Source organism: Hippocampus bargibanti, linkage group LG12 (assembly GCF_051943395.1).
Source record: "Hippocampus bargibanti isolate YZ-2025 linkage group LG12, ASM5194339v1, whole genome shotgun sequence".
NCBI lineage: Eukaryota > Metazoa > Chordata > Actinopteri > Syngnathiformes > Syngnathidae > Hippocampus > Hippocampus bargibanti.
In genome coordinates, this window is record NC_142745.1 from 3,309,641 (window position 1) to 3,336,122 (window position 26,482).

A 26,482-nucleotide genomic window follows, 5' to 3' on the forward strand; every position below is an offset into this window, starting at 1 on the left:
AGAAAAACAGAGACAGAGAGAGAGAGAGAGAGAGAGAGAGAGAGAGTAACACAGAGGGCGAAGGAGAGACAGAGAAAGAGAGAGCGACAGAGAAAGAGTGAAAGAGAGAGACAGAGAAAGAGAGAGACAGGGAGGGAGACTAAGAGAGACAGAAAAACAGAGACAGAGAGAAAGAGAGAGAAACAGAGAGAGAGAGGGCGAAGGAGAGACAGAGAAAGAGAGAGCGACAGAGTGAAAGAGAGAGAGAGAGAGAGAGAGAGAGAGAGAGAGAGAGAGAGAGAGAGAGAGAGAGAGAGAGAGAGAGAGAGAGAGAGAGAGAGAAAGGGACAGACAAAGAGAGGGACAGACAAAGAGAGAGCCATCGAGAAAGACAGAAAGAGAGACACAGACAAAGAGCGAGAGAGAGAGACAAAGATAGAGATAGAGAGACAGACAGACAGGGACAGAGAAAAAAGACAGATACAATGAGACAAAGAGAGACAGACAGAGAGACAGAGAAGGAAAGAAAAAGACAAAGTGAGAGACAGACAGAGAGAGAGACATAGACAGAGAGAACGAGACAGAGTGACAAAGAAAGAGAGAGACAGAGACAAAGACAGTGAGAGACAGAGAAAGACAGTCAGAGAGAGAAACAGAGAGAGAGAGAGAGAGAAAGAGAGAACCTGAAAAGCCTCCAGGGGGATTTCCTCCAAAAGGGAAAGCTTCTCTCCTCCCCCTCTTGAACAATCTTTCTTTGCCTTCCCTCTCTCTCGTTCGCTCTCCCCAGTTCACCCCCAGCTTGCTCCAAACACTCTGAGAACATTAGAGACTTGCGGTGAACAAGGAGACTTGCGTGACAACTTGCTTTTCGTCCTCGCACGGCAAGTCCTCTAAATTCGATGAGGGACTTTATCGGTCTTCCATCAGGACTGTCGCGGGGATGTACGCACAGAGATGACAACCCCGTCCGTCTGCGGCTCCTCCAAACATGGCTCGTCTCTCAGCGCAGATCCCCGGGATTGTCTCTGCGGAGGATTCTGACCAAAGTTGCTGCCTGAAACTTCAGTGAAGATGGTAAACGCATATTATTTGTCTTTGTGGGTCATTGTTCGAGTCCATTGGAAGAACTCCACTGCTCCACTGACCTAGTCGGAGAGCGCATGAGTGTTGAAACGTGGGCATGTTAGGCTCTTTTGTCTTTGTCAAGTGGCTTTGCAACTCAAGACAGATTCGTCTGTGTAAGCTCTCAGTCGTACAGGAGTGATCCATCGATGAAAAGGTTTCGTCAGCCGTCATCTGTACTTCTTTGAAGGTGTCGGACGTTTCGCTTCTTATCCAAGATGCTTCGTCAGCATACTAAAGTCTTACTGGTAGTTTCGGCCCTATATACAGTAAAGTCTCGTTATATCGATATCGGATATATCGATAGTCCCGGTTATATCGATACTACAGTAAAGTCTCGTTATATCGATATCGGATATATCGATAGTCCCGGTTATATCGATACTATTTCTATGCACGCACGGAGAAAATTACATGCAAACAGGGTCGGATATATCGATAGTCCCGGTTATATCGATATTTTTTCGGAGTCCCTTGAATATCGATATAACGAGACTTTACTGTATATCCCTACTGTCCCGATGCGGCGGTGCCGGACTCTGCTATGATAGGTCCCTGCTCTCAGGTTGGTGGGAGCAGAGGACTACTCCCTGCAGCTCCACTGATTGTTCTGACTAACGACTGGCCTGATTGCCCCACTTGCCCCTCATCAGTATTACTAATCCTATTTTGCCTAAGCAGGCTGTTGTACGAACAATCCCAATTGAACCTCTCCCCACCATATCGGACAGATTGCATTTGTTTTTTTATGTTTGATTTCAACTCGAAAAAAAAATCAAAATAAAACACACCCATGGACTACAAAACTATCTAAAAATTGAATGTCAGCCAAAAAGGTGATCAAAAAAGTTTTTGTTGTTCCGAGAAGAGTTGGCTGGTTCCCATCAGCAGCCCGAAGCATCTCGAGCCGCTGAAGTGTGAGAACACTGACAGAGGTTGCCGCACAGGCTCTGTTGTTAAGCTTCTTCAAGTCCTTCACATTTTTTTTTTTAAAGGCTTCGATTCATGCGGACGGGCCAAATTCTTTCATGAGTGGATGAGGAGGAGGGATGCGGGGGTATGAACGCTTCTGCAGCTTTGCAGTTCAACAGTTCATACCGCCGAGGAGCAAACTCCTCCTTTTTAAAAATATGCTGCAAAGTACAAATCAAAAGTGTGCATGTTTTTAGACAGAGTGTCATTATTTTAGGGGAGAGCACAGAGGGACATCCAAAACTGAAACCTAATCTAAGGTTGACTACAGAAAATTAACTCATTCACTGCCCGTCGATGTGCAGAAACGTGTCCATTCCAGTGCCAGGGTTTTTGTCATTTTCACTCAAATTGCAGGACTCACAGAATATTGAGTTTTAGGACTACATCAACATTCATTGCAGCGTCAGAAAGTTGACAGTCTCTTCTTTCATCAGAAAAAGTGTTCATTCCTAAGTTATCAGAATCAGAATCAGAATACCTTTATTCGTCCCGCAATGGGGAAATTTTATATGGGTCTGGAAGTTATCTGAGCTTGAAATGGGGTGGCTGGACAAAATAATAACAATAATAATAATAATACATTTCATTTTTAAGCGCCTTTAAAAACTCTCAAGGTCACTTTACAGTTACAAGATAATTTCTTCTGTGGGTGAGCAGCGGCAGCCACACGCGCCAGCACTCACTGAATCCGGAAGTAACTCAAATAGAATAGCAAGACAAATAGATAGAAAGCTAGCGAAAAAGCCAATAGATAGCTAATAGCTAGCCAGCCAGCCAGATAGCTATTCCTTCCTACGCCTTCTCTGACAATGTTCGTCTTTGTGAGCGGCCGATTGAAGGCCGTCAGTAGCTTGTTTCTTTGCCAAGAACTCGTCGTCACTTCTTCACTTTAAATTATTGCAGTTCCCCCTGGAAGCAAAATTATACTTCCTAGCTCATTTTGATTATTGCCAAATTCCTGCTGCCAATCCATGAAAACATCTGCTTGGAATTAGCGGCAAATGGACAGTACTTGATGTAACTGAATGAACAGACGTTTTTGAAATTAATGTTCAGTCTGAAAAACAAACATTTCCGAACTCTGGGCAATCGTTTGACCGTGTTTATTGTCTCGGCTTCACAAAAAGTGGGTCAAGTGCCGTGCAGTGTTTTCAAAACAGACGCATTGCTGAGTGAATAGCCGATGGAGTACAGTACCGCATATGTTGAGACGAGAGTTCTCGGAGTGGTTCGCCTTCCCTCAATGTTTAAAGTTTGTTTTAAAACAAATAAGATTACAGTACACGTTGGCCCAGCCAATGAATTGTGTAATCCTTTTTTTGCTAGTTCAAGACAAACATATTTCATGCCGTTGGATTAGCCAGACTGGACCAATTCAGCTTCTATGTTTGAGTAGGCTTTGCTAGGTATGTTTTTAGTTTAGAATGTACCCAGTGTGGGTGTAATTCTTCGTGTATGTAGAATACATACCGTATTTTGCGGTGTATAAGGCGCATCCAAAAGCCGGTCGTAACCCCAGCCTCTACTGTACGGTCTGTACTGTACTGAACGGTCATAAGTCAAACGGTCGTAAATCGAAAAGCATTCAAAATGGCTGACGCGAGGTTTGTACGACAGGATATTATACGATGTCAATCTGTTTTTTTAAGCAACGTTTTCTGTTGAATACTATTATATACCAAAATGTTGATAGTTCATTTATAAATCTTATAACTTTTAGTGCCATTTTATATTTCGTATTACCGATCTTTATTACTGTGTCGGCGAACACGCTTTCTGCTGACCCAAATAGGCACGGTTTCCCACGCATGCGAGCTGTCCAAAAATCACTCTCCCTGCTAACAGAGAAGTCACCCAACACACACGCTCGGACTCAGTCGGCTTTGCTAGGTATGTTTTTAGTTTAGAATTTACCCAGTGTGGGTGTAATTTTTCGTGTATGTAGAGTACATACCGTATTTTCCGGTGTACAAGGTGCCCTGCTTTTCTTTGACCCTGCGTCTTATACGCAGGGGTGCCTTATATGTAAAGTATTGAGCCACAACAGGTCTCGCAACTACTGTCAGCAGCCACTGACTCCATTTCGCCCCATAGAAGTGGTGCGTAACCCCAGCCTCTATTGTAGCTCCTGATGATGTGGTGTGCTGTATATTTGGAGAAATTGTATATATTTCTATATTATATTTGGATTTTTTTCTCCATTCACTTAAGGTGCACCTTATAGTCCGGTGCACCTTATATATGGAAAGGTTTGAAAATACCTATACTCTTGGTGCGCCTTTTACACCGGAAAATATGGTAATATCCCAAAATAAATAAATTGCAAAATCTCAACGTTATTTACAATGCATGACAGTTTCACATTTTGGTCCAGATAATGCAAGTTGACTCACATGATATTCTTTCGCGGGCTATATAAAATGAGGTGACGGGCCAGATCTGGCCTCCGGGCCTTTTGTTAGACACTGGTGTCCTACAGCATGATAAAATGCAAAATGAAATACAGTAAAAGAGTGCAGAAAACCGCTATTGTCAAATTTTAAAGTCAGTCGGTCTGCGTTTTGTGAATTCAAACGTAAACTCATCCACGTGGGCGCATGCGTTTGAATCTGGCAGCCATTTCGTGTTACAAACTGCACCACGAGTAGAAAATAAACAAATGATAATCAGAACCATCACTGAAACAAAGAAAGGAATTTGCTTGCTTTTTGACAGCTGGGGCACCGAAGTAATGCAGGCACTTAGGCTCAGATGGGTTTTTTATCAACCAAAAGGGCTTAAGATGTCATCTCTGAATGGAGTGTCTGTCTGCTGATGTTAATAAGAAAGGATCACCCATAACGACAACTGTGACTCCCTTTCACTCGGGGAAGGCAATAGTGGAGGAGGCCGAACGGCATGTAGGTTCCCTGTTACATGTTTATATGAACATATGAAGGCGGGCTCGGGTGACATGATATATCGGACACGATTATTACTGCTGTATTTGGACTGCAATACATCAAAACGCAATTCTGGGTTCTAGTGTTTTTTTTTTCTTTTTTTTATCAATTCATTCCCATGACTGTTCCAAAACCGTTCACTTTATTTGCAAGACAGATACACAAAAAAAAAAAAAAAAAAAAAATCACATGAAAATTTGTCGCCAGTGCGTCTAAATCAAATCCCTAAAGGAACATCTTAATACACTTCATGTCATATATGCAATGGCATCAATACCAATGTGGTTATCAACATAATTCACAGATGAATAATGAGTCCTTTCTCCATCGTAGCGAGCAAGAGCAATGGATGCTTCACTACAGGGAACAAACTATTCCAATTTCATGAATTAAAGAATTTATCTTGCCTCGCCATAATAAAAACGAAAACAATTATGATACATTCTCCTCGCTACATTTATTTATTTAAGGTGACTTGGAAGGAAACCAACTTTGGAATACCTGGGTTCAAATGAAGGAGCTAAGTAGTTATACACACACAGGTAACATCCGAGTTCCGACCAGTCAAAAGGTTGTAAATCGAAATGCATTCAAAATGGCTGACGCGAGGTTTATACGACAGGATAGTATACGATGTCAATCTGTTTTTTTAAGCAATGTTTTCTACTGAATACTACTATATACCAAAATGTTGACAGTTCATTTATAAATCTTATAACTTTTAGTGCCATTTTAATCATTTTATATTTCGTATTATCAATCTTTATTACTGTGTCGGCGCACACGCTTTCTGCTGACCCAAATACGCACGGCTTCCCACGCATGCGAGCTGTCCAAAAATTGCTCTCCCTGCTAACGGAGAAGTCACCCAAGACACACACTCGGACTCAGGAGGACGCCAAAGCAAAAAAGTTCTACCGGTTGCCCTCTCCACGTCCGTACCGCGCTCCGACGGGCGGCCCGACATTCATATTAAAGTATGTCGGAGGCCCATGTCAACGAGAACAATTATGGATAAAGTTGGATTAAAAAAAAAAAAACAACAACAACAACTTTCCGAGTGGAGTTGTTGTCATGTACTGACTATATACTACTGCACCTCTATCTGTCGTACTGCATACTACTGCACCTGTATCATGATTAATCAAAGGGTCGTTAAAGAGTTGAAAAGGGACCCTGGAAAGAAGTACAGTAAAGTCTCGTTATATCGATATTCAAGGGAGTCCGAAAAAATATCAATATAACCGGGACTATCGATATATCCGACCCTGTTTGCATGTAATTTTCTCTGTGCGTGCATAGAAATAGTATCGATATAACCGGGACTATCGATATATCCGATATCGATATAACGAGACTTTACTGTAATTTCAATTTGCTTGAAGTGGTGGCACACCAGGTAGTAAAAAAAAAAAAAAAACTGTTGACCCTCTGACTCCATTTTGGACACCTCCAAGTTCCTTTCTGTTTAGCAAACATGCCCAGGCGCCACACGCCATCAGCACTTTGTTGCCACACTCACGGTCTGTCGCCATGGCTGAGTTGCTTGTGTTTTCATATATGACCTTTGAATGTATGAGCTTGTCCATGCATGCAGACTTACAACACAGCCAGTCAACGTTTGTGTTGTGAGCTAACATTAGCCTGGAAGGTCACTTTCTTGACAGACTTTTTTTCTTTCTGGGGCGGAGTTGGGATAGTGATGACATCAGGCAAATACATTATGAGTCACAAGAGTTTGAGTCCATTGAGTTAATCTCTGCAATCAAAGCACAGCCCGTTTGCCTCCTTTAACCTTTTACCTCCTTCGTGACTAATGGTAGAAAAGGGACTGCTATATAGCGCTTGACTACATGTTTATAGTGGGGCTTAAATCTGCTTGTTTGACCCAAAGCCAGAGGCAATATGAAGAAACAAAGAGCGCGATAGCCCCCGGGGTGAGGGGTTTTCTTAAATAGCAAACAAGACAAAGAGAGCCGGCCCGGACCCTTCATTGCAAATAATTGGCCGCTCCAGCATGTTAAATCAGGATCCACAATGATCTTTGCTGCAGACCCAATATCCCTTTTCCGAGCTAAATCACATGCAACGTCGGCAATAGTGGGCCGAAAAGGAGGCAGCTGTGGAATGTGGTCATCGACGGGCCAATCCTTGCTCTCCAGGCAAACAAGATAAAGGCTGGGATAGAAATCCTGTGGAACGTAGCACACGGACTGTTTGTGGGAGTGAAACTGTGAGAAGCGGCCACTATATTTTGCCTCATAACCCAAAGAAGGGAAATGCCTAAGAGCGACATTCTGAGTTTTTCGACCACGGTGTGTGTTGTTCCGAATGCTGGGATAACTTGATACGTAAAACACAATGTTGATGTGATCGTGTCGAAGAGTGATTAGCAAGAACATACATTCAACAAGGAAATGACTGCAGGTCAATAAGAACATGTATAGGAGTGAGGTCGATAAATAAATACGCATAAATGTCACGGAAATAAAATGTGATGAAAAATGCAAAATATCCCATATGATAGAATTGATCTAATCAAATCACTGTAAAGCAGGGGTGTCAAATTCATTTTTTGCCGCGGGCCACGTTGTAGTTATGGTTTCCTCTAGAGGTCTGTTATGAATTTGGGGAAGCCATTTGAATGTTTCATTTCCTCCACAAATGACATACAGTATGCACGACAAATTAATGAATGACTAGTTTTCAAATATCAAGACAAGAAAAATGACCGTTATTATGGTTTACAGACAACAATTTGAAATTTTGGTTCAGACTTAAGCAAGCACCATGGCACTTGACATGCTTGATTTGCTAACGCGGGCCGAATAAAATGATGTGGAGGGGCAGACTTGGCCCGCAGGCCTTAACTTTGACACCAATGGTGTAAATCTACTATAAATAAACTTAAGGCGAGTTGAATATATTATACTGAGAATGTCGGTAAGTAACAAATAAATAAAATAATTAATCAATAATAATAACAGTAATAACCAAGAAAGGATAACCGACAAAATACCATAAATTAGCTTAAATATTCATACACATTGTCATGACTGTGCCACACACATAGTCTGTCAGTAGGGGAAACGGTAAGTTCTCGTCTTTTTCTTCACTGTGAATTTCAAACAAAACAAAGCTATTTACTCCCTTGGCTGCCCGGAACGTGTGATCTGGTTCTAAAAGAAAAACTAACACATCGTAAATCTCTCCAGTGATGCTCACTTAATCACGTGAATATCATCCGCCGAACCACCCACAAAGGTCCACCCAGGCTGCAAAATATCAGGTTATAAACACTTTTGTTTGAACACGAACTTGACCCACATTGAAGCTTTGTTTTGACATTTCCATACTGAACATATTTGGGGCTCAACTAAACAAAAAAGTGTCATTTGCACACGGATGTCTGTGTGAATCATTATTGACAAGGCTACATGAAGACTGATGCTACCGAATCAAACTTTGAAGGAATTGAAATCTCCAGAATGGGAAATAAAATATCTTAAACCACTTTCCCGGCTCTATGTTTTAATAGCTGTGACATCAGGCACACATGCGCGCAGTCGATTCTCAAACAGCTGTGATCCATTAAAGTTCAAGAGCCAGACTCGCAGCTATTTTGTTCTCCTTTAGATAATATATTGTTACAGATGTGCGCACAAAAAAAGGAAACATTCTTTTCGACTTAGTAAACTTTGTCTACAAGAGTTACTAAATCCTGACTGATCAAATGATATTAATTTGACAAAATACCGAGCGGAGTGGGGCAAAACCGAATACTTTCCCGAAACACTCAATGAAAAACAGCAATGACCTCAGTTCCCGGTATATCACGAACGTGCAACGTGGTCGCACCAGCATCGGTCCCGGCCCAACCAGTGTGAGATCTTTAAAGTCGCTGCGCTGTGTTTACATTGGGTCAGGCCCTGGTCCTTGTGTGGCCGTCAGCCTAAATGAGGAACGGCCGTAAACAGGTTCCTTTCCACGCCAGGAAGAGTAACACAGCAGGCCACTGTGAACCAATACTCTGAATAGAAAAAAAAACATGCAGAGTTAAGATGCTGAAAGATGTACCAATGTTGAATTTTTATTAACCCTGACATTAAATCTGGAAAATGGTTAAAAAGGCAATCGTTGTATCTGCCTGCGTCCCACATATTGAGACGAAAACAACTCGATAGCCGTTCGCGCAGTTTTATACAGAAAATCGCGGTGAATAGAGGATGAGCTAAATTTTTCAAACTCAACTTTTACTTTGGTTGCATCGCAAGGTGTTCTAAACAAGATGGAATTAAAACAGAAAATGGAGGGGAAACGAGATGCTGTACACAAAATGTTCCAATTCAGAATGAGCCCGAATTGGCAGAATGACACATCACTTTATTCGTCGGCGTGCGTATCTACTGCGATCGAAACGATATCCATAATCGTTCATTTCTACATCGACAATAAATAATCCGTTTGACAAGGCATTGAACAGAGAAGCAGGATATAACCTACCATGTGCAGCTTGTTAAAGCAAAATGAATCTAAAATAAAGTCGAGCGGAATGGTATTGATTCGACTCGATCGCAAGGTGTCTTTCTCTAGTCTTCCGCCACACGTGACCTGAACCGGAAGCGATCTTTGAGAACATACAGTATTTTTATTACTTCTTTTTGAAGAAAAAAAGAAGAAATGTCAAGGTTATATGGAAACATAAAACACTTAAAAAATCAATAACCTCAAATAAATTAAATTCCAGTTCTCTTGGCAACCCATGGACGCGGCTGGATGGATGCATGGCTGGATGGATGCATGGCTTGAGGAGCCCGCAATGAGAAGAACGGAGCGCCGATGCGTATGTGGAACTGTCGCGGCTTGGAATTGAAGTGGATTTACGTAGGACAAGAGATGTGGGACAATCGCTTTTCGTCAATGGACGCGACAGATTTGTGTTTGCTTTCAACATTTAGCTTGTAGTAGACGTGCACATTCCACCATGACGTCCCTGATCCACCAGTGAAAGGGACACTGATCCTCTCCTCTTTCATCTAGAACTGCTTCATACAACAAAGAGGGTGCAGAAAGTGCTTCAGATTGAATGACTGTCTGTGTCTTTTGTGTTGTGTCACATTATTAGATTTTTGTTGGTGTTGTTTTGACCTCAAGATGGCGCCGCGAGAGTGGTTGCCTTTCCAGCAGCTCCTGTATTTGTTTTTCTACTTCTTTCTTTCCTTTCCTCTTACTTTCATCACTTTGCTGCTGTGAATTGTAAATTTCTCCACTGCGAGACTAATAAAGGCTAATCCAATCCAATCCAATCCAAAACTGGCCCAAGTTACAATGTGCCCAGCACAAAGTTCTGTCCTCGAATTATTAAATATTGATTCAAGCATTTATGTGTGGAATTTGCTCATCCCTCCCGTGCTTCGAGCAGACTAAATGTTTAAATTTGAAAAAAATTGCAAGCACATTAAATTGATGATTTTAATTACATCAAGGTCATTGAAGGCATTTGTTAAGGGACGGCTGTGTGTTTTGTATCACTTTCACAAATGTCCAGCTGGTTCTGGTTCTTTTTTTTTGAAAATGAAATAAGACCAGAAACAACGTGCAAACACATGTAAAATTAATTCACTCCAGATACAGTTAAAAATGTTATTGATTAGTCTCATTTTGTTTTTACATACATTGACTTGGAATAAGGTCATTTTGGTGTGATTGCTCCAGTTTCACATGTTGGGGGACACAGCATATTCATTTCTGGGGTCTTTTTGGGGTGTTTATACCGGTATAGCATACCCTCTTTGGGGTAACAGGAAACTAAAGCTGTTACCAGTGAGGCTGCACCCTAAACTGGACATCAGCCAATGGAAATGAAGCAAACTGGACCAAGCTCCATTCATGACATTTTCTTAAAATGGAGACGGTTATCGAACTCAATCATTTTTGTTGTTGTGGTTATGCAGAACCCAGAATCTCTGGACTCATCCATCCAGAGTGCCCTTTCGGCCCTCTTCCCACCTTTTGAGGCCACGGCGCCCATCGTCCTCAGCCAACTCTTCCGTACCATCGAGGAACGTTACCGCGGCGATGCTTTGCAGTGCTTACTGGATTTCCTTATCCCTTCCAAACATCTGCTGGAAAGTGTACAGCAGGCTGCATGTGTAAGTAACGCATATTTATGTATTGGGTGTTTCTAACACAACAAACTCAAAGCTTTGTGGAGATAAAAATATGATTCCAAGTTTCTATGTTCATGAAAAACCAGATGGAGACGCTCTTCGGGAATGTCACAGTAGCAAAGGAAAACATAAAAATCTGCTTCTGTATTTTCAGGCTGGATATTCAGATGTGGTTTTCCGCTGTGAAGGCTGGCCTCTCTGCCTCCATGACAAAACTGTAGTCCAGTTAGCATCCGTGAACCCCTTGCTGCTGCGTCCTGGAGACTTTTATCTACAGGTGGAACCTTTTGCTGATCAGGCAGCCCGTATCGTCCTCAAAACTCTTCTGGAAGCCGGATGCCGGGAAGTGGAGGAGACCCTAATACCAGAGACTTCCTACCCGTGCATCTTCACTGAAAACTGGTTGAAGGATATCAACGACGGACGTCACGGGACTCCTCTTTCTCGTTGCTTACTTTGCACTGACCAAGGAGTAATCAAGTTGCCATGGGCGGAAGTGGCCATCCCGGAGTTTTTGGACAAACCAAAGGTGATAACCACTTACCAGGATGTGCCTCCAGAACCAAAGCATATGTCAGTTCCATGTACTTACGGCGTATCCACTCTGCCGCTTGGGGCTCGGGTCGTGCCGTTAAAAGATCGGATGTCTGCATCCCTAAGACCCCTGGATAGTTCTACCAGACTTGTCAGATTAGAACATTATCAAAGGATCCCCAGATCCTATTCTAAATCTCAAAGCAAACCTGTTGGGTGGGTGTCCCCAAACACCTGGGACAGCCGCAACTATCCAGAAATTGAAGGTGATTATGTGGACTTGGTGGATGTCCCAAAAGGGAAGGGGTTTGTCACAAAACATTCAAATCCATCCAATTCAGTCTTGGTGGTCAAACCTGTCAGACCGCCGGCGACACTGATGCAGCTGCCGAGGAGCGTTTTCTGCGGCCGCACCCTTCAGTACCCAGAGGACCGTTGTCTACCATGCAGCCAAGAGAAGCTGGGGGAAGACTCCTCAGAGCAAGACATCAAGTGCAGATACCGGGACTCATACCTAGCGGCGATCCGAAACCCAGTGCCTTTTGAAAAAGGGAGCGTTGACTACCTTTCGGCACTGGAAAGAGGTCGGCCTTTGTGAAGATCTGGAAGAAAACGATGAACGTGGACAGTTTTGTAACCACTGTAATACGCCCTTGTCAGGCCATGACTTCAGCCAATACTGCTGTGAGCAAACAGCACACATTTTTGGCTGCGCTCACAAAAAGTTTCTGACAAGCCCTGAATTAGAGTCCAATCTAAAGGAATCCCCCGTTATTTTGACATCAACTCCCGGCTCAAGTTACAGTCCTAAAATACAGAGCAAACCTCTTTCTCAATCTGAGCATGTGGAGCGACATGGATTGCTCTTAGAATCACGTGATGATCTGGACAAGAAGCCACACCAGAAAGTCGATGTTATGAAATCATCGGCCAAGCACAAATCTAAGATTAGGTCTCTATCAAGTGTATCCGACACTCCGAAAGGGAGTCCACTTTTCTACAAACACAATAACAGGAGCCACAGTGATATTTGCCCTGAGACAGTTAGCAGCATGATGCAGAGCACGAAAGCTGAACTGCCAGATGAGACGATCCAAACATTGGAAAAGCTGAAATTCAACCAGAAAGGTGAGAACTAAAAAACAAATGTCCTAATTTTAAATGTTGCCATTAATTGTGTCGCATTTCAAAACACTAGAAAACCCCTAGAACAGAAGACTCTTGTAATTTTGCTAGCATACACACTACCATAATTGATGATAAAAAATGGCATCCCATAAAAAATGACATCCCATTTAAATGGGGAAGTTGTGATATATTGATACAATGCAATCCATTGTGCAGATAGACATCAAAGCAAATTTCCCCATTGTGGGACCATTACAGGTTTTCTGATTCTGGGTCCTGTGCTCTCAGTGGCATATGATCCTTTGCACGTTTAGAGGATGCATGTCCAGATCTTGACCGGAGATATGCATGTCACGGGTGATTAAAGCAGAAAAGGCAGAAAGCACCGGCAAGCCTTTGTAGGCTCAGAGGAGAGAGCAATTAAGATTTTTGGAATCAAAGGCTGGTTTAGTGACTGGGCCATTGCACACACATCGCTTTTGATGTGACTGTGTAAACGTGCACAAGTTGATCGTATAGTGGCTCACATGGAATCAAGTCCTTGTCCTTGTCCAAATATTACGAGTAGTGGTCGTGGTCTTCCGGTATGGAGTTTACACGTTCTCCCTCGGGCTTTTGTGGATTCGTTCCGGATACACCAGATATCCTACTACATTCCAAAAACATGCAGGTTAGGGTCATAAAAGATTATTTACTGTCCGTAGGTCTGCATGTGAATGTTTGCCTGTAAGCACATTCTAATTTCCGAGTCAGCTGGGATAGATTTCCGATTGTCCACAGTACTAATGGGGAAAAGGGACAGACAGATGGATGGATGGTGGTAATAGAGGATTAGTCATACTAGTAAGAGTAACAGTAAAATTAGGAGTATATTACCCATTCACAATTGCAGTGTAATTGGCAGTTTTAACCTCTGACCCTGAACAAAAAAAATGTATGGATGGGGTGTTGGATATTTGTCAAATTGTGGGTTTACTCCTTGTGTGGTGGCTTCTTCACGATACACGTTCATGTTTACTGACAGATTCCCAGCCAGGCGGAAGTGAAAGTCTCTCCACGACAGATGGAGCGCACCTGAGACTCCCAAACTCAAAGACAGAAGACAAATACTCCTCTCAGGTTCCATCTGGCAGCTGTTTGCTCCTGACGCCTCCTCCATGTCTAAAGTCCATTCACCAAAGCATCCGTGGTTTGCTTGAACTCTCTGTCATTTGTTTACCAGGTACTTTTAGTTCCTGAGAAGTAAATAGGTTCTCATAAAAGGCAGACACCATTTTATGAAGGCCCAACATTAAACTCTTCAATTACCCTTCTGGAGAGTTTATGTTGGTACCTTCCTATACATTCATGATATTTTTATTTGCTCATCCGCAGGAAGCCGGGACAAGACTGGTCGGGCAGTGGTGGAAGTTCACTGTGAGAACGAGTGGACCTCACCTCCATTATCCGCACAGAATATCTGCGAGTTACTTCTCTACCTTCACTCCATTCCCAGGTGCTCCAGGCAGAATGAACATTTGAACAAAATTGAATCAGAGTACTATTTTTGTCAATAAAAGGGCAGACATTGACAATGAATATTCCTTTCTTGGCAAAGTAGAACAGAAACTCCATGCTAAGCTAAATCGGCGGACATTGTTAGCTTGATTTCTCAGTCCTGTTGGAGTGTAGTGACCTCTACTGGTCCAAAAATATAGGCACACTGAAGCGAGAACTTTAAACTCTCACGTTTTGTGAATCTAAATAGTTGCTGTATGCTTACTATTCAAAGTGACATGTAAATTGAACTGTAGTGGTTTGTAGGCATGTACGGTTTTGGGGAAACACCAATGGGCTGATGGTGTAATAATTGTTGCGACCACCAGAGAGCAGTAGTAATCCAACGATTTCAAAGCCAGTCAGTGCATCCCAACTATGTGCCTTGAGTACACTCACTTAAAACTGAACACACTATGCATTATACCAAACAACCTAGCGATAGTTGGCCTTTGTTGACCTCCCGCTAACACTTACTCTCGACTTCAACACTTTTTATGTTGAGAGTGACACTCACATTGTTATTGAAGCTCAAGAACCAATTGAACTAATGTGATAGCATCCTTCTCTTCTGTGGAGACACAGCTCATAAATATGTACTGTAGCCAGGCCGGCGGCCAACTGTCTGGTATGCACACCCTGCTAGAATTAGCACAGAGACCTGACATAGGCTCAACTCCCCCAAGACCGTCCAGGCCATTATGATGGGCGTGTGAAAACATGACCATGTGAGGATGTCTGAGACGGAGCGAGATGATGTGATGAAAGATAATTACCGATTTGGTGGGAAGCCGCTCTCTCACAAAGACCCCTGTGATGAAGAGGACGTGTTTGGATGTGCCCTAACGTGAGTCATTGTTTTCTTAGGAAAGATGTTCAAGAACTGGGAATGACTTTGGTCATCGATGCCAGGAAGAAGGCTCCTCCGCCTCATCTCTACAAAGCTCTGCTCATGGCACAGGTTCAAATAACAACAATAGGAGAGATAAGACACAAAAAGTGGAAGATCAAAATGTCACTTAAATAAATACAGTATCCACATGATCTCATATAAATGTACTGACCAATTTACATACAATTTACATGTGTGGAATCTGTTGCGATAAAACATAAGACATTGTTCTGTGGATACACAGGTTAATTGTATCTCCTGTCATCCTGTGGACATGCGTTTGATTAGCTCATGTCATTCAACTTTGCGGAATGGATAGATTAAAAAAAACACACAATATTTGCAAGAAAATACCAAACCAATCAAGTGATTGTGGATCGTTTCTCGTGGCACCTTGTTAAGAAGTCAAGGTTGAAGGAAACGAATGGATGCATGTTTTGCCAGGTATACTCTAGGGGGCGACATCCCCATTTCAGATAGGCTCAGAAGAGATTGTGGCACACTTGAAAAATGAGTGGATAAAAAGTTGTAAGGCAAAGTCATAAACCAAATTTGTTTACAACAGGAACAAGCACTTCATGCCGTCCACAGTATCATAATGCTGGTGGATAAAGACTCATGCACACGCCCTGAAAAGCAGCCTGGTCTGCAGGTAAGAGACGTTCAAGTCAGTTGCAGAATACAGATTCCTGTGCCCATCCCCCCCCCCCCCCAAAACGTTGCCGTTGTCTGCTAGATGGACTTGGTGACGTCTATGAAAGCCCTCAACAAAACAGTGGACGTTTCCCAGCTGACCTCAGAACTGGGAGGAACCTTCACCTACAGCCATACGGATTGGCTGCAGTTCCATCAGGTAACGTGCAATAATCGGACCAACCTCAACTTTATCATACTGAGATGTTCTAAAAATGACTAAGACTTGGATTCCACGAGACGAGAGTGTACATGACACAAATGTGCGCTTAAAAAAAACATTTAAAGACACATTTTCAGACAGGAGTCAGCAACACGGTGCTGGCAGGCACATGGTAGCCTCCTAGAACAACATGAGTAGCCGGATGGCCTGTGTTTGCTTCAGACAGATGCCGTGTGACAGCGTGCTCCACTAAAGTTTCATTCCATTCCATTTCAGAGACTGGTTTCTTTCATAACGGACCTGCAAGAGGCAGACAGTTTGTTACAGAGGGCGATTACTCAAGTCCATGAAGGCCACGTCATGGACACAGCCCAGGTTTAAAAAACAAATTCTGTTAAACTGAATGCGGACAGTTTCTTTTGCAATTGTGTCCACAGCAAGTGTTTTTACCGTTTCAGGAAGTAGGCAAATGCATTCAGGAACAGAAAGATTTGATGAAGAAGGTGCTGGAGGACACTCGATTGGTGATGCTGCAGCGAGAAGGTGGGGCGGTGCTGGCCAGGATGAGGAGGGAAGAGTTCCGCTTTCCACAATCTGAAGATTATAGGTACCACATATATTGTCCACAAAGTCATTAACGGAAACTGTCAAGACAAGTTTTTGGTTTGGGTTGGATTGTTGCTTTCCTGTTATTTCACTTGTGTTTTCTTTCAATTACATTCAACTAGCCTTTCCCTGTACCATGATGTCTCCCCTTTTGGTTTTGACCCAAACAATGAATCTCTGTGGTTTGCAGAGATGCTCTGGAGTCAGTGACACATCTGTACAACCAGGTGGAGGAGAAGCTCCACGTCCTGGTGATGAGATCAAATGAGTCGCTTCAGCAACTGGAGCTTCTTTTCACGCTCAGGGACATGGATGCAAAAATCAAAGAGGTACGTGTTTGGCAGTGTGTGGTGAAACATCAGTGATATCATCCAATCATTTTGTGCTGTGCGCTTTGCAGTTGGCTGTGTGGTTCAGTGAAGAAGGTGAACGCAGACTGAAGGACTTTGACCAAAAAGATAACTTGTACACTGAAGACGTGACGCAGCAGTTTGATGCGTTCCTTCTACAGGCAAAGGTACGGATGTCCTTTACAAGCAAACTCAAATTGACTCATCGAGGGCAAACTGTTTCTGTTGAGTTGTTGAAATGTCAAATAAATAAATAAATAAATAAATAGTTGGAGGGTGAAATAAAGAAATAAATTAATAAAAATGTAATAATAAAATAAGTGAATACAAAATAATTAAAAAACTAATATAAAAAAGTAAATATATATTGAAAAAAATAAAAATAAATAAAAATTAAATATAAACAAATACATAAATATAAAGCTAAAAAAAATACAATTTTAGATAAAAAAAATAAATAAATAAATAAATAAATAAATAAATAATATTATTTTAAATGAACGTATAAAAATAAATTATTAAATAAACAAATAAATAAAAATACAATTGTAAATATACATCTAAATATAAATACAAATAGATAAATAAGTAAATAAATAAACATAAAGCTAAAACTAAAAATAAAAACAACAATAAAAATAAAGTTTTCCATGAAAATAAATAAATAAATAAATAAACACTTTTTTTCCTCCAGGAAAAACAACAACATGCCTTGACTCTCGTGACTGAGGCTGAAAAAAATGTGGGTTCAAATGCATCCAGTCCAGCGGCAGATGTTTTTCAGACTCTTCTCAGCACTTTCAAGTGCAACGTAGATGACTTCATGTCACGTGCAGAGCAGATGCACAAAGACCAAAACACGCTTGTCACCGTGCATCGCTTCTGTGATCAGGTTCGATTTGCTAGCTTGATTTCATGCTCCTCTCCCAGTTTGACTGACAGGAGCGAACCTAAAGGTTGCATTTGTTTTTTTCTCTCTCTCTGTAGGCATCAGCTTTGGCCAAGGAATGCAGCCATTTTTTGGAGCAGGTAGAGCATGGGTGTTACTTAGCTCAGGCCACTCTCAGCACACTGCAGATGTATGAAGAGAGATTAGGTGATGAATTCTCCACCCGGCATTTCCAGGCCTTGAAATCTAAAGCCTGTTCTTTAAGATCAGGTTCCTGCGGGGCGATGAGCGTGTGGAATGTGGCTTGGGTGCGTTGCCAAGAAGTCAGACAGCGTCTTGAGAAGATGCAGAAGAAGAAGGCATGCAAAGATAAGAAGCAAAACCAACAGACCCCGGCTGTAAGCACTCGTGGGGAAAGTGGAGGAATGGAGAAGAGGACTGAAATGAGGGAGGCTGAATTGTCTTTGACCCTACAACCAACCTCTCAAAAAGATGGAGCTTACATCTCTGGAAGTGAAACCACCACAGCTGCATTCTTGAAAGAAAATGAAAATAGAGAACCTCCAGCTTTGGAGCTTCGACCACAAAAAAATGGAGAAGCAACTGTAGCACAAAATGTCCACTTTGATCTCGACACAAAATGGAAACCAAGAGGGCACCACAGTGAGGCTGACCTGAGGAAAATGGCTTTAGTTCAAGGGGACGCAGACATTTCACAGCCTCGAATCTTGGGTCGGTCCCTGAGTGAGGGATCGCGTATAACCACTTGGACACCATTTGCAATTGATGTTTCACTTTTTAATGTAAAAGAGTCGATCTATCAGGGGAATAAGGTACTACTGACACAAAAGTCTGAGGCAGTCCAAAACCGGCCTTCATCCCAATTTGAGAGTCTGAGCATCAAATCAAATAATGACAACAAGGAAAGTCCCACCAAAGAAGATTCAGCTTCAACCCAAAGCCCCGAAGAGTCAAATGAGTCATTTTTCACGTCGATGGAAAACAATGGAAACAATGTTTTGTAAGTAACGCTCCGTTCCTCCCATGAAAGAATCGCAAGGTCCTTTTCAGGAAACTTGAATCATGCTTTGTTTCAGGAAACTGCGTAAGATCATGGAGGAGCTTCTGTCCACAGAGAGGGAATACGTAAAAGCTCTGGGCTATGTTCGGGAGCACTACTTCCCCGAGTTGGAAAGGAATGACGTTCCGCAGGACCTCCGGGGTCAGAAGGGGAGCGTTTTTGGTAACCTGGAAAAACTGCATGACTTCCATCGGCATCATTTCTTGAGTGAGCTTCAAAACTGCATGAACGAACCCTTTTGGGTGGGACGCTGCTTCCTACGACATGTAGGTGACACAATCATTCATTTTCTTTCACACCATCGCAGTGATTTGCTATTTGGAACAGCAATTGTTAAGTTTTACATATTGTGGAATGTTCTAGAGCAGCGGTCCCCAACCTTTTTTGCCCCACTAGCCCGTTTAATGTCAGACAATGTGTTCAGGGAACGTCTTTTCTGGCAATACAATAAAATAAAATAATATGACCTTTAACATAGCGCTTTAACAACACCTGAATCTGGAACAAAGCCCTAACATGAAAAAGGGAAATGCTGCCCCCTTGTGGAAGGGAAAAAATATTGCCAGAGGCCATGGCCAGTGCTTTATCTGTACCCAAACAACAAAAATCAAAACCCAAACAAATTCGGGAATCGCGCTTAATGTCATATTTTCAATTTCCGAATAAATTGACGAATAGCAGTGAATGAGTTAAATATTGTGTAGATTCCAAAATGAATGATACGGAAGTAACATATTTTATTTAGTCTTCGTACAGCCCGGCACCAACCACACAGGGGTTGGCGACCGCTGTTTTAAAGTACACTATGAAACTTGTCATCATGACACACTGGGTGCGTGATAATGCTTTTATCTAATGGCATTTTGTTCTCTCGTCCCCTTTTAGAGAGAAAACTTTGCTTTGTATGCCCTGTACAGCAAAAACAAACCGCAGTCTGATAGTCTTCTCATCAATCATGGAAAGGCTTTCTTCAAGGTGAATAGTATTTTGCTCTGAATTCAATCTTTCTTTAAAGGGAGTGAGATACAAATGGTTTACTTGAAGTGTGTTATTTAAAGGGGTCATGATGCACATGTTTTAGCTTATGGGCTTGTGTTATCATGAAAGCACATCAATCAAGCAGGATTGGTGGTCAGCTATTCTTCAAATGTTATTTTTGTTCGTCAGCCCCAAAAAATTTAATAAATAAAAATAACTCTTCACAGAGGTTTATTATCTCAGGGTATTTTTCATTGGTTGCTGCTAAACTGGCTTTGTTACAGATCCAAATGTAGGGCTTTAGGAAGGTCAGGCAGGTGTGCATTCCAAAAATATCCATACATCCATTTTCTGAACCGCATATCCTTATGAAGACCTCGCATATGCCGGAGCTTATCCCGTCTGTCTTCAGGCCGTCGGAAGGGGAGACCCTGAACCTGTTGCCAGCTAATCACAGGGTGCACATAGAGCAACAACCATTCCTACTGAAGGAACAGAAGTCCAAAATAGAAACATTTAAAATACAGAAACAAACAAACAAAAAAATATATCGACTTGGACGATCAAATGTTATTGTCTTAATTGTCAAGGCAAAAACTAATTCTCTGTGGCAATGAACGAGTCTACATTATAGTACTAGACCACACAGAGAAAGATATTTGCACAATATTGTAGCAACCTGAATGATAATCTTGCGTTTTAGACCGTGTCAATGTAAATTTGAACAAATCCACCTCATGTTTTGCTGCAGCAAGAGATAACTTAATAGATAACATCGGCACATTGTTAGACACCTCTTCTTTGACACCTCTCTCCTGTGTCCTTTCCCTACCAGCAAAAGCAGCTGAATCTCAGGGACAAAATGGATCTGTGGTCCTACTTATTGAAACCAGTGCAGCGGATCAGTAAGTACAGCCTACTGCTACAAGACATGATGAGGGAATGTGCACCCGGACAAGTCAGAGAGATGGCTGAACTCAAAGCTGCCTTGGAGGTAGTACACTTCCAGCTCAGACATGGAAACAATCTACTGGCCATGGACGCCATCCGCCAATGTGACGTGAGGACGACACAATTGTTAAATATATATATATTAATAATTTTGTGTTCATCGGCAACTGGGAAAGTCCTTGGGTGCAATATTTAATTATTGATCGAAGGAGAATTCTGTCATTTTGTTGATGGTTCAGTCCCAACTTGTTTATCAGATCAAGAAGAGCAATTTGTCATCACCAACTGAAGTTAAGACACATTCTCAGAGACGTCAACTTTGGCCGAACAGTTTGTTTTTGATCAGAGCACACCAAGATTTCGCCAAAAGACTGTGGGCGAGAGACCAACAGGGCGAGAGACGGCGGACACCCTGGAACGGTTGTCAGCTACTTTACGTTTGTGGACAAATCAGAGCAGGGTGTGGCTAGTATCAGTAGACATCAGGTAGCCTTGAAGGACCAATTGTTTGATTCGGACCTGTCCTACGAGATTATCCCAAAAGACTTTGGGCAAGAGACAGTGTACACACTGGAATGGTTGTCAGCCACTTCATATTTGTGGACAAATCAGAGCAGGGTCAGTAGACATCAGGTATCCACGAAGGACCATTTGATTAACTCGGACCTTTCCCAAAAATATCTTACCCGAGCTGATTATTAGGACGATTCAAAAAGTGATTACTTGAAAATGTAAAACATTTGTAGAGATTTATAGAAATGTACTGTGACATATGTATATTGGTGAATCATTGCCGACAATTATTGTGACAAATCTACAACATGGCCAATATTGTTCATACGGGGTGTATAAAATAAGTTATTCTGAGTAAAATTTGAGCATGTTTGTTGCATTAAAAATTTGGAAATTTTGTAAACTTTTAGAAATATTGTAGAGGTGTTCACGATAAATTATGGAAATGACTGATAAGGATGAGAGGAGGCTTAGGCAGGATCATGATCAATCCTCGATCATCTGGGATGGGCCAAATTGCATCAAGTTGAGATTGCAAAACTTTCTTCCGTCTGCTCTGTGGAATTTAAGGTGCTGTGCCCTGAGCAGTCAATGTCAATTCCCATCTAAAGTTATTTTTCAGCGGAAATATTCCATCTGTTTTGTGAATGAATGGCTTGTGTTACAGAATATGCAAAAATAAGAGAATTCCATCCCCAGTGAGGTTTGGCATTATTCTTTGTATATCCCCTGCAGGTTAATCTCAAGGAGCAAGGACAGTTAATTCGTCAGGATGAGTTCTCTGTCACATTCAGGAAGAAAAAATGTTCCCGTCATATTTTCCTCTTTCAAGAACTCATCCTCTTTAGCAAAACCAGGAAGACAGATGTGGGGAACGATACGTACGTCTACAAGCAGTCATTCAAGGTACACACTTTCACTGATTTTTTTTTTCTAGCAATATGAAGTCATGGAATTTTACTAACAGATGCCAGAATATGCACATAACTGCACATTATATGTGTTGCCTGGTTGCCTTCACTTCCTCTTATGCAACAGGTTAGTGGACTGAGGTGGTCTGTGTGTATGTGCTTGCCTTCACGTGCTTGCCGCAATAACAAAACTTTTTTCTGAACTTGAGTTTGAGACATGGTGAGACATGACCAATATCCTAGAACGCCATGTTCACTACGTGCCACACACGCATATTACTGTTATTGTGACACACGGGCCTAATGGCAAACTGCAGGTCTAGTGTAGTGACGAAACTGAGCCACCCCAGATAATTCATACTAATGATCCTGGTGTTTGTATTCAGACGTCAGACGTTGGCATGACCCAAAACACTGGCGACAGCGGCCTTTGCTTTGAGATTTGGTTCCGAAAACGGAAAACCCAAGACACATATACACTTCAAGCATTTAGCCGGGAAGTGAAAGAAGCTTGGACCAAGGACCTGGAACGGATCCTCTGGGATCAGGCACTACACAACCGAGGTAACACACATTCTAAAATGCATCATGGCTTTTGAAAAAGTTACCATCCAGAATATTTTATAAATGATAAAAATATTGTGATTGATAATGTAACAGATGTTTTATTCATGATGGTTGCAAACAAGCTAAATAAATTCCAGGGTTAAAATTATATGAAAAAAATCTTCCATTTTGTTGCTTAGTGCTATAAAAGATATACATTACATATTTTTAAAACACACAAAAAATATGTTTTTGTCTTTCATGTTTTGTTTAAGTCTTCAATCAATGAATATACTGTAAAATTTAAATTGATGCTAATATCAGACACACACACACAGGCACGCACATACATGCATTGTATTACACCTAATTATAAAACAAAAACATGCTTTCGTTAGTTAGTTAATTGGATAGGTAGCTAGCTAACTAGCTCATTAGTTAGTTAGTTGGTTAGTTAGCTCGTTAGTTGGCTAGTTAGTTGGCTAGTTGGTTAATTAGTTAGCTATTTATTTATTTATTTATTTATTTATTTTTGTGCTTGTGCATGTATATGTGTCTGTTAAGAGATCCGTATGCAAGAGAGAGTCTTTATGGGAATTGGAAACAAACCCTTCATGGATATCCAACCTAGTGAGGCAGCTATCAGTGACAGAGCTGTTGACTCTGGGCTGATGGGAAGAGGTACACACATACTATATTTGCTATTGTGTCACATATCTTCGATTATTTCAAAATAATGCCCATTATTTTATTGGACATTCTAAAGTTAACATAAATGTGAATGCAATGCTTTTATTGTTATGTGACCCCTGTGTTTGTCTGGTGAACAGATCAGCTGTATAGGAAATGGATGGATGGATGGATGGATGGATGGATTATATAAAAATATATATTCTGTTATGATCAAATCTAATTGTCTTTTTGTTTCTTTGTTTTGTTTTTTCTGCCCTACTTAGAAAACAAGGTGCTGCCCAACGTCGGACCGTATGGACCACACAACGCTCACCCTGGATCCCAAACCAAATCGTCAAGTTCACGGAGAACTTCATCCTCCTCCTCTTCCTCAGGACTGGGCTCTATGTCTCCGACAGCGTATTTCGGTGGGCCAAAGCAGAAGGCGATAATAAGTGGCTTGGAAGGATACGTATCACCGGCGGGGGTTCTTGAGGAGGACGACCTCGATCTACAAAGTGCGAGTCACAACTTATTGTGTAATTGTCAATTGAAACCATCCAGATGATGAATCCAAATGTACAATGTGCTCCAAATATTTGGACCGTGAAGTGTTTAAGGTTTTGTCTTTCAAAGTCAACTGCTATGGAATGCGTATCATGATTTCCCACTTGAAAACTTTCAAGCACGCTGCAACCTGACAAACACAATTAGCTGTCCACTGTAGCTACTGCGGGCCTCGAAAGGGTTCATTTCATTATCAACGCAGCATTTACCATTTAAAAGTTACTGATATTGATCACTTCATCCTTTTATCCTACCCTGACTTGGTGTTGTCTCTGTGCAGTGGACAGCTCGGAGTCTTCAGGAGAAAGTGTCAGCGGCCTCAGCAGCTGCGCTCACAGTTATCGCTCTGCGCTGGAAAGGGAAGCTGAGGATGCATCTTCAGTCTGTACCTCCGCCACCATCAAAGAGGAGGTGGGATGCATTCCAACTGGAGCTTCTGAAGAAAACCAAGCAGAAGTTTCACTTCAGACCAAGAATCTGTTGTCTGCTAAGGTGCAGCACTGAAATGACATTGTCCAATAATCTTTCTTCATTTTGTCTGCAACCGAGCTTCGTTTTATGTTTTTACGTTTGCAATAAAAACTCTTTGTCACAGAACTCCAAAGTTGGCAAGTCCACCGAGGTTTGAACTCTCACACGAGGTACGGTAAAAGTGTGCGCTAGGACATCAGTCTAGATAACGTTTTCTGTTTGTTATTCTGATTATCTTTGTCCATTTTTCCCCACCTGCAGATAGAGTGTACCCAAGAGGGCTGTGGTTATTTGTAGCAGGAGATAATGCAATCAATCACTCTGTATAATATTGTATAGGTTAGTTTTCTAACCTCTAATCACACTTTTAGAATCGATCTGTGTCAGAGATGTTCGATCGGACACCGTGGACAAAGACTCGAACCTGGAAAGATTGTCTTTTACTGCCGGCAGGAGACGCAGCCATTCATGACAGATGTCTGAATTCTGCAGCCCTCTGCCAAGCTATTTATTGAGAGTATATGCAAATGTAAGTGATACGTTAGTAAAACATAGTTTTCTTGATTGGAATACCACGCTCCTGGGAGTTCTAAGCGCGAACAGCTGTAAGCAATAAAACTTTGTCTCTATCATGAACTGATAAATTTGTAACCTAAATTTGTAATGAGCTCTTCCTGTGAAGGAGTTTCAAGTCTTAAATTACACCGGTGATAAAGGAGTTCCCCAAGTCCTAAAATCTGTCCGAGACCAGATCTCCTTGATGAGATCAGTTTAACAAGCCGTGGATGTTGACCTCAGTTTGACCTCAGGTTGTCTGTGCTTCAATTACGTATTCGAGTCACACATGTTGACTAAGCATATAACAGTATGAAACTTTTATAACTTCTAAATATGATAACTTCTTATTCTCCATCATTCTGTTAGTACACAGCTTGATTGAAGTGAACCAATGTAAAGGCAAATTAAATAACCATTGAAGAATCCTGTTAAATAATAAAAATTGATACAGACATGAATCGCCGTATGTGTCTTGAAAAATGACACTTTGAGGGTACAATTATAAAGACGTATTGTTGTCTTATTGTATCAATATTTTGTACATATGTATCCAGCTTCATGGAAGCACATGACTTATCATCACTAATGTTACTGATGTTGAAATGTTTCTGTTTGACAATACTTTTTTTTACTGTTTTTATTTGCACCTCATGTTTTTCTAATAATAAATCAAATGTACATAACTCAACCTTTGAATGATTAGTTTGGGTTTCCTTTTATTTCTTCCTTTAGTGAGAAGGTACACTTATTTTGTACTATACATAATTTATTGGATCGAACACCTCCACAGCGATAATCACATTAAACGGACAACCGCAGTCAAAACAAATTGTGCTGACACATGGCCACTGTTTTTGTCACGACGAGATAAAACATAATAATTTACTTCAGTCTGATTCATCTTCCCTTGTGGCTGTTTTCTAAATAATTCATCGAAGGGGGAAAGAAAAAAAAAGATACAAATTACTTGCCAAAGGCTTCGTTGGCAAAGCTCTGAAATCATTTCCACTGTGCGGCTTTGGACACAAGCCTGGCTTTGGCTTCACTGTTTGTGTGATGTAACACTCATGTGTTACTACGAATCAGCCCTCGAGTGCCTCATCGCAGAAAGGCGCATGTGTCTCATTGTCTCTTAACGAGTTACGATGAATGATCAGCATGAACGTTCAGTCTTGCCTTGCTGTGACACGGTGGTTTACTGTTTGTTTTTTGGTAATATTGAGTTTGACACCTGCTTTATAAATACAGTAAAGTC

At 41.5% G+C, this 26,482-nt stretch overlaps 1 protein-coding gene and 1 long non-coding RNA gene across 5 annotated transcripts in view; one reads left to right on the forward strand and one right to left on the reverse strand.

Moving 5' to 3' along the window:
* Window positions 1-677: 677 nt before the first annotated feature.
* On the forward strand, window positions 678-25,923 carry quob (quattro b). The gene is given in 23 exon segments (XM_089011304.1): window positions 678-1,053; window positions 10,973-11,170; window positions 11,343-12,302; window positions 12,304-12,850; window positions 13,875-14,072; window positions 14,225-14,345; window positions 15,254-15,347; window positions 15,844-15,930; window positions 16,015-16,131; window positions 16,411-16,509; window positions 16,593-16,741; window positions 16,931-17,069; window positions 17,141-17,257; window positions 17,785-17,982; window positions 18,078-19,000; window positions 19,077-19,326; window positions 19,946-20,035; window positions 20,874-21,098; window positions 22,238-22,408; window positions 22,800-22,977; window positions 23,524-23,640; window positions 23,916-24,149; window positions 24,479-25,923. Coding segments are annotated over 23 exon segments (5,439 nt in total). The 5' UTR covers window positions 678-1,050; the 3' UTR covers window positions 24,703-25,923.
* LOC148889995 (uncharacterized) overlaps window positions 3,755-26,482 on the reverse strand; it is a 35,630-nt gene continuing 12,902 nt past the window's right edge. For 3 of the 4 annotated variants that reach the window (XR_016116760.1, XR_016116758.1, XR_016116761.1), the window contains 2 exons: window positions 24,453-24,634; window positions 24,008-24,142 (listed from right to left, as the gene is read on the reverse strand). This is a non-coding gene — a long non-coding RNA (uncharacterized LOC148889995). Of the gene's footprint in view, window positions 9,049-24,007; window positions 24,143-24,452; window positions 24,635-26,482 lie in introns of those variants that run through there. The other variant, XR_016116759.1, reaches the window with a different exon arrangement.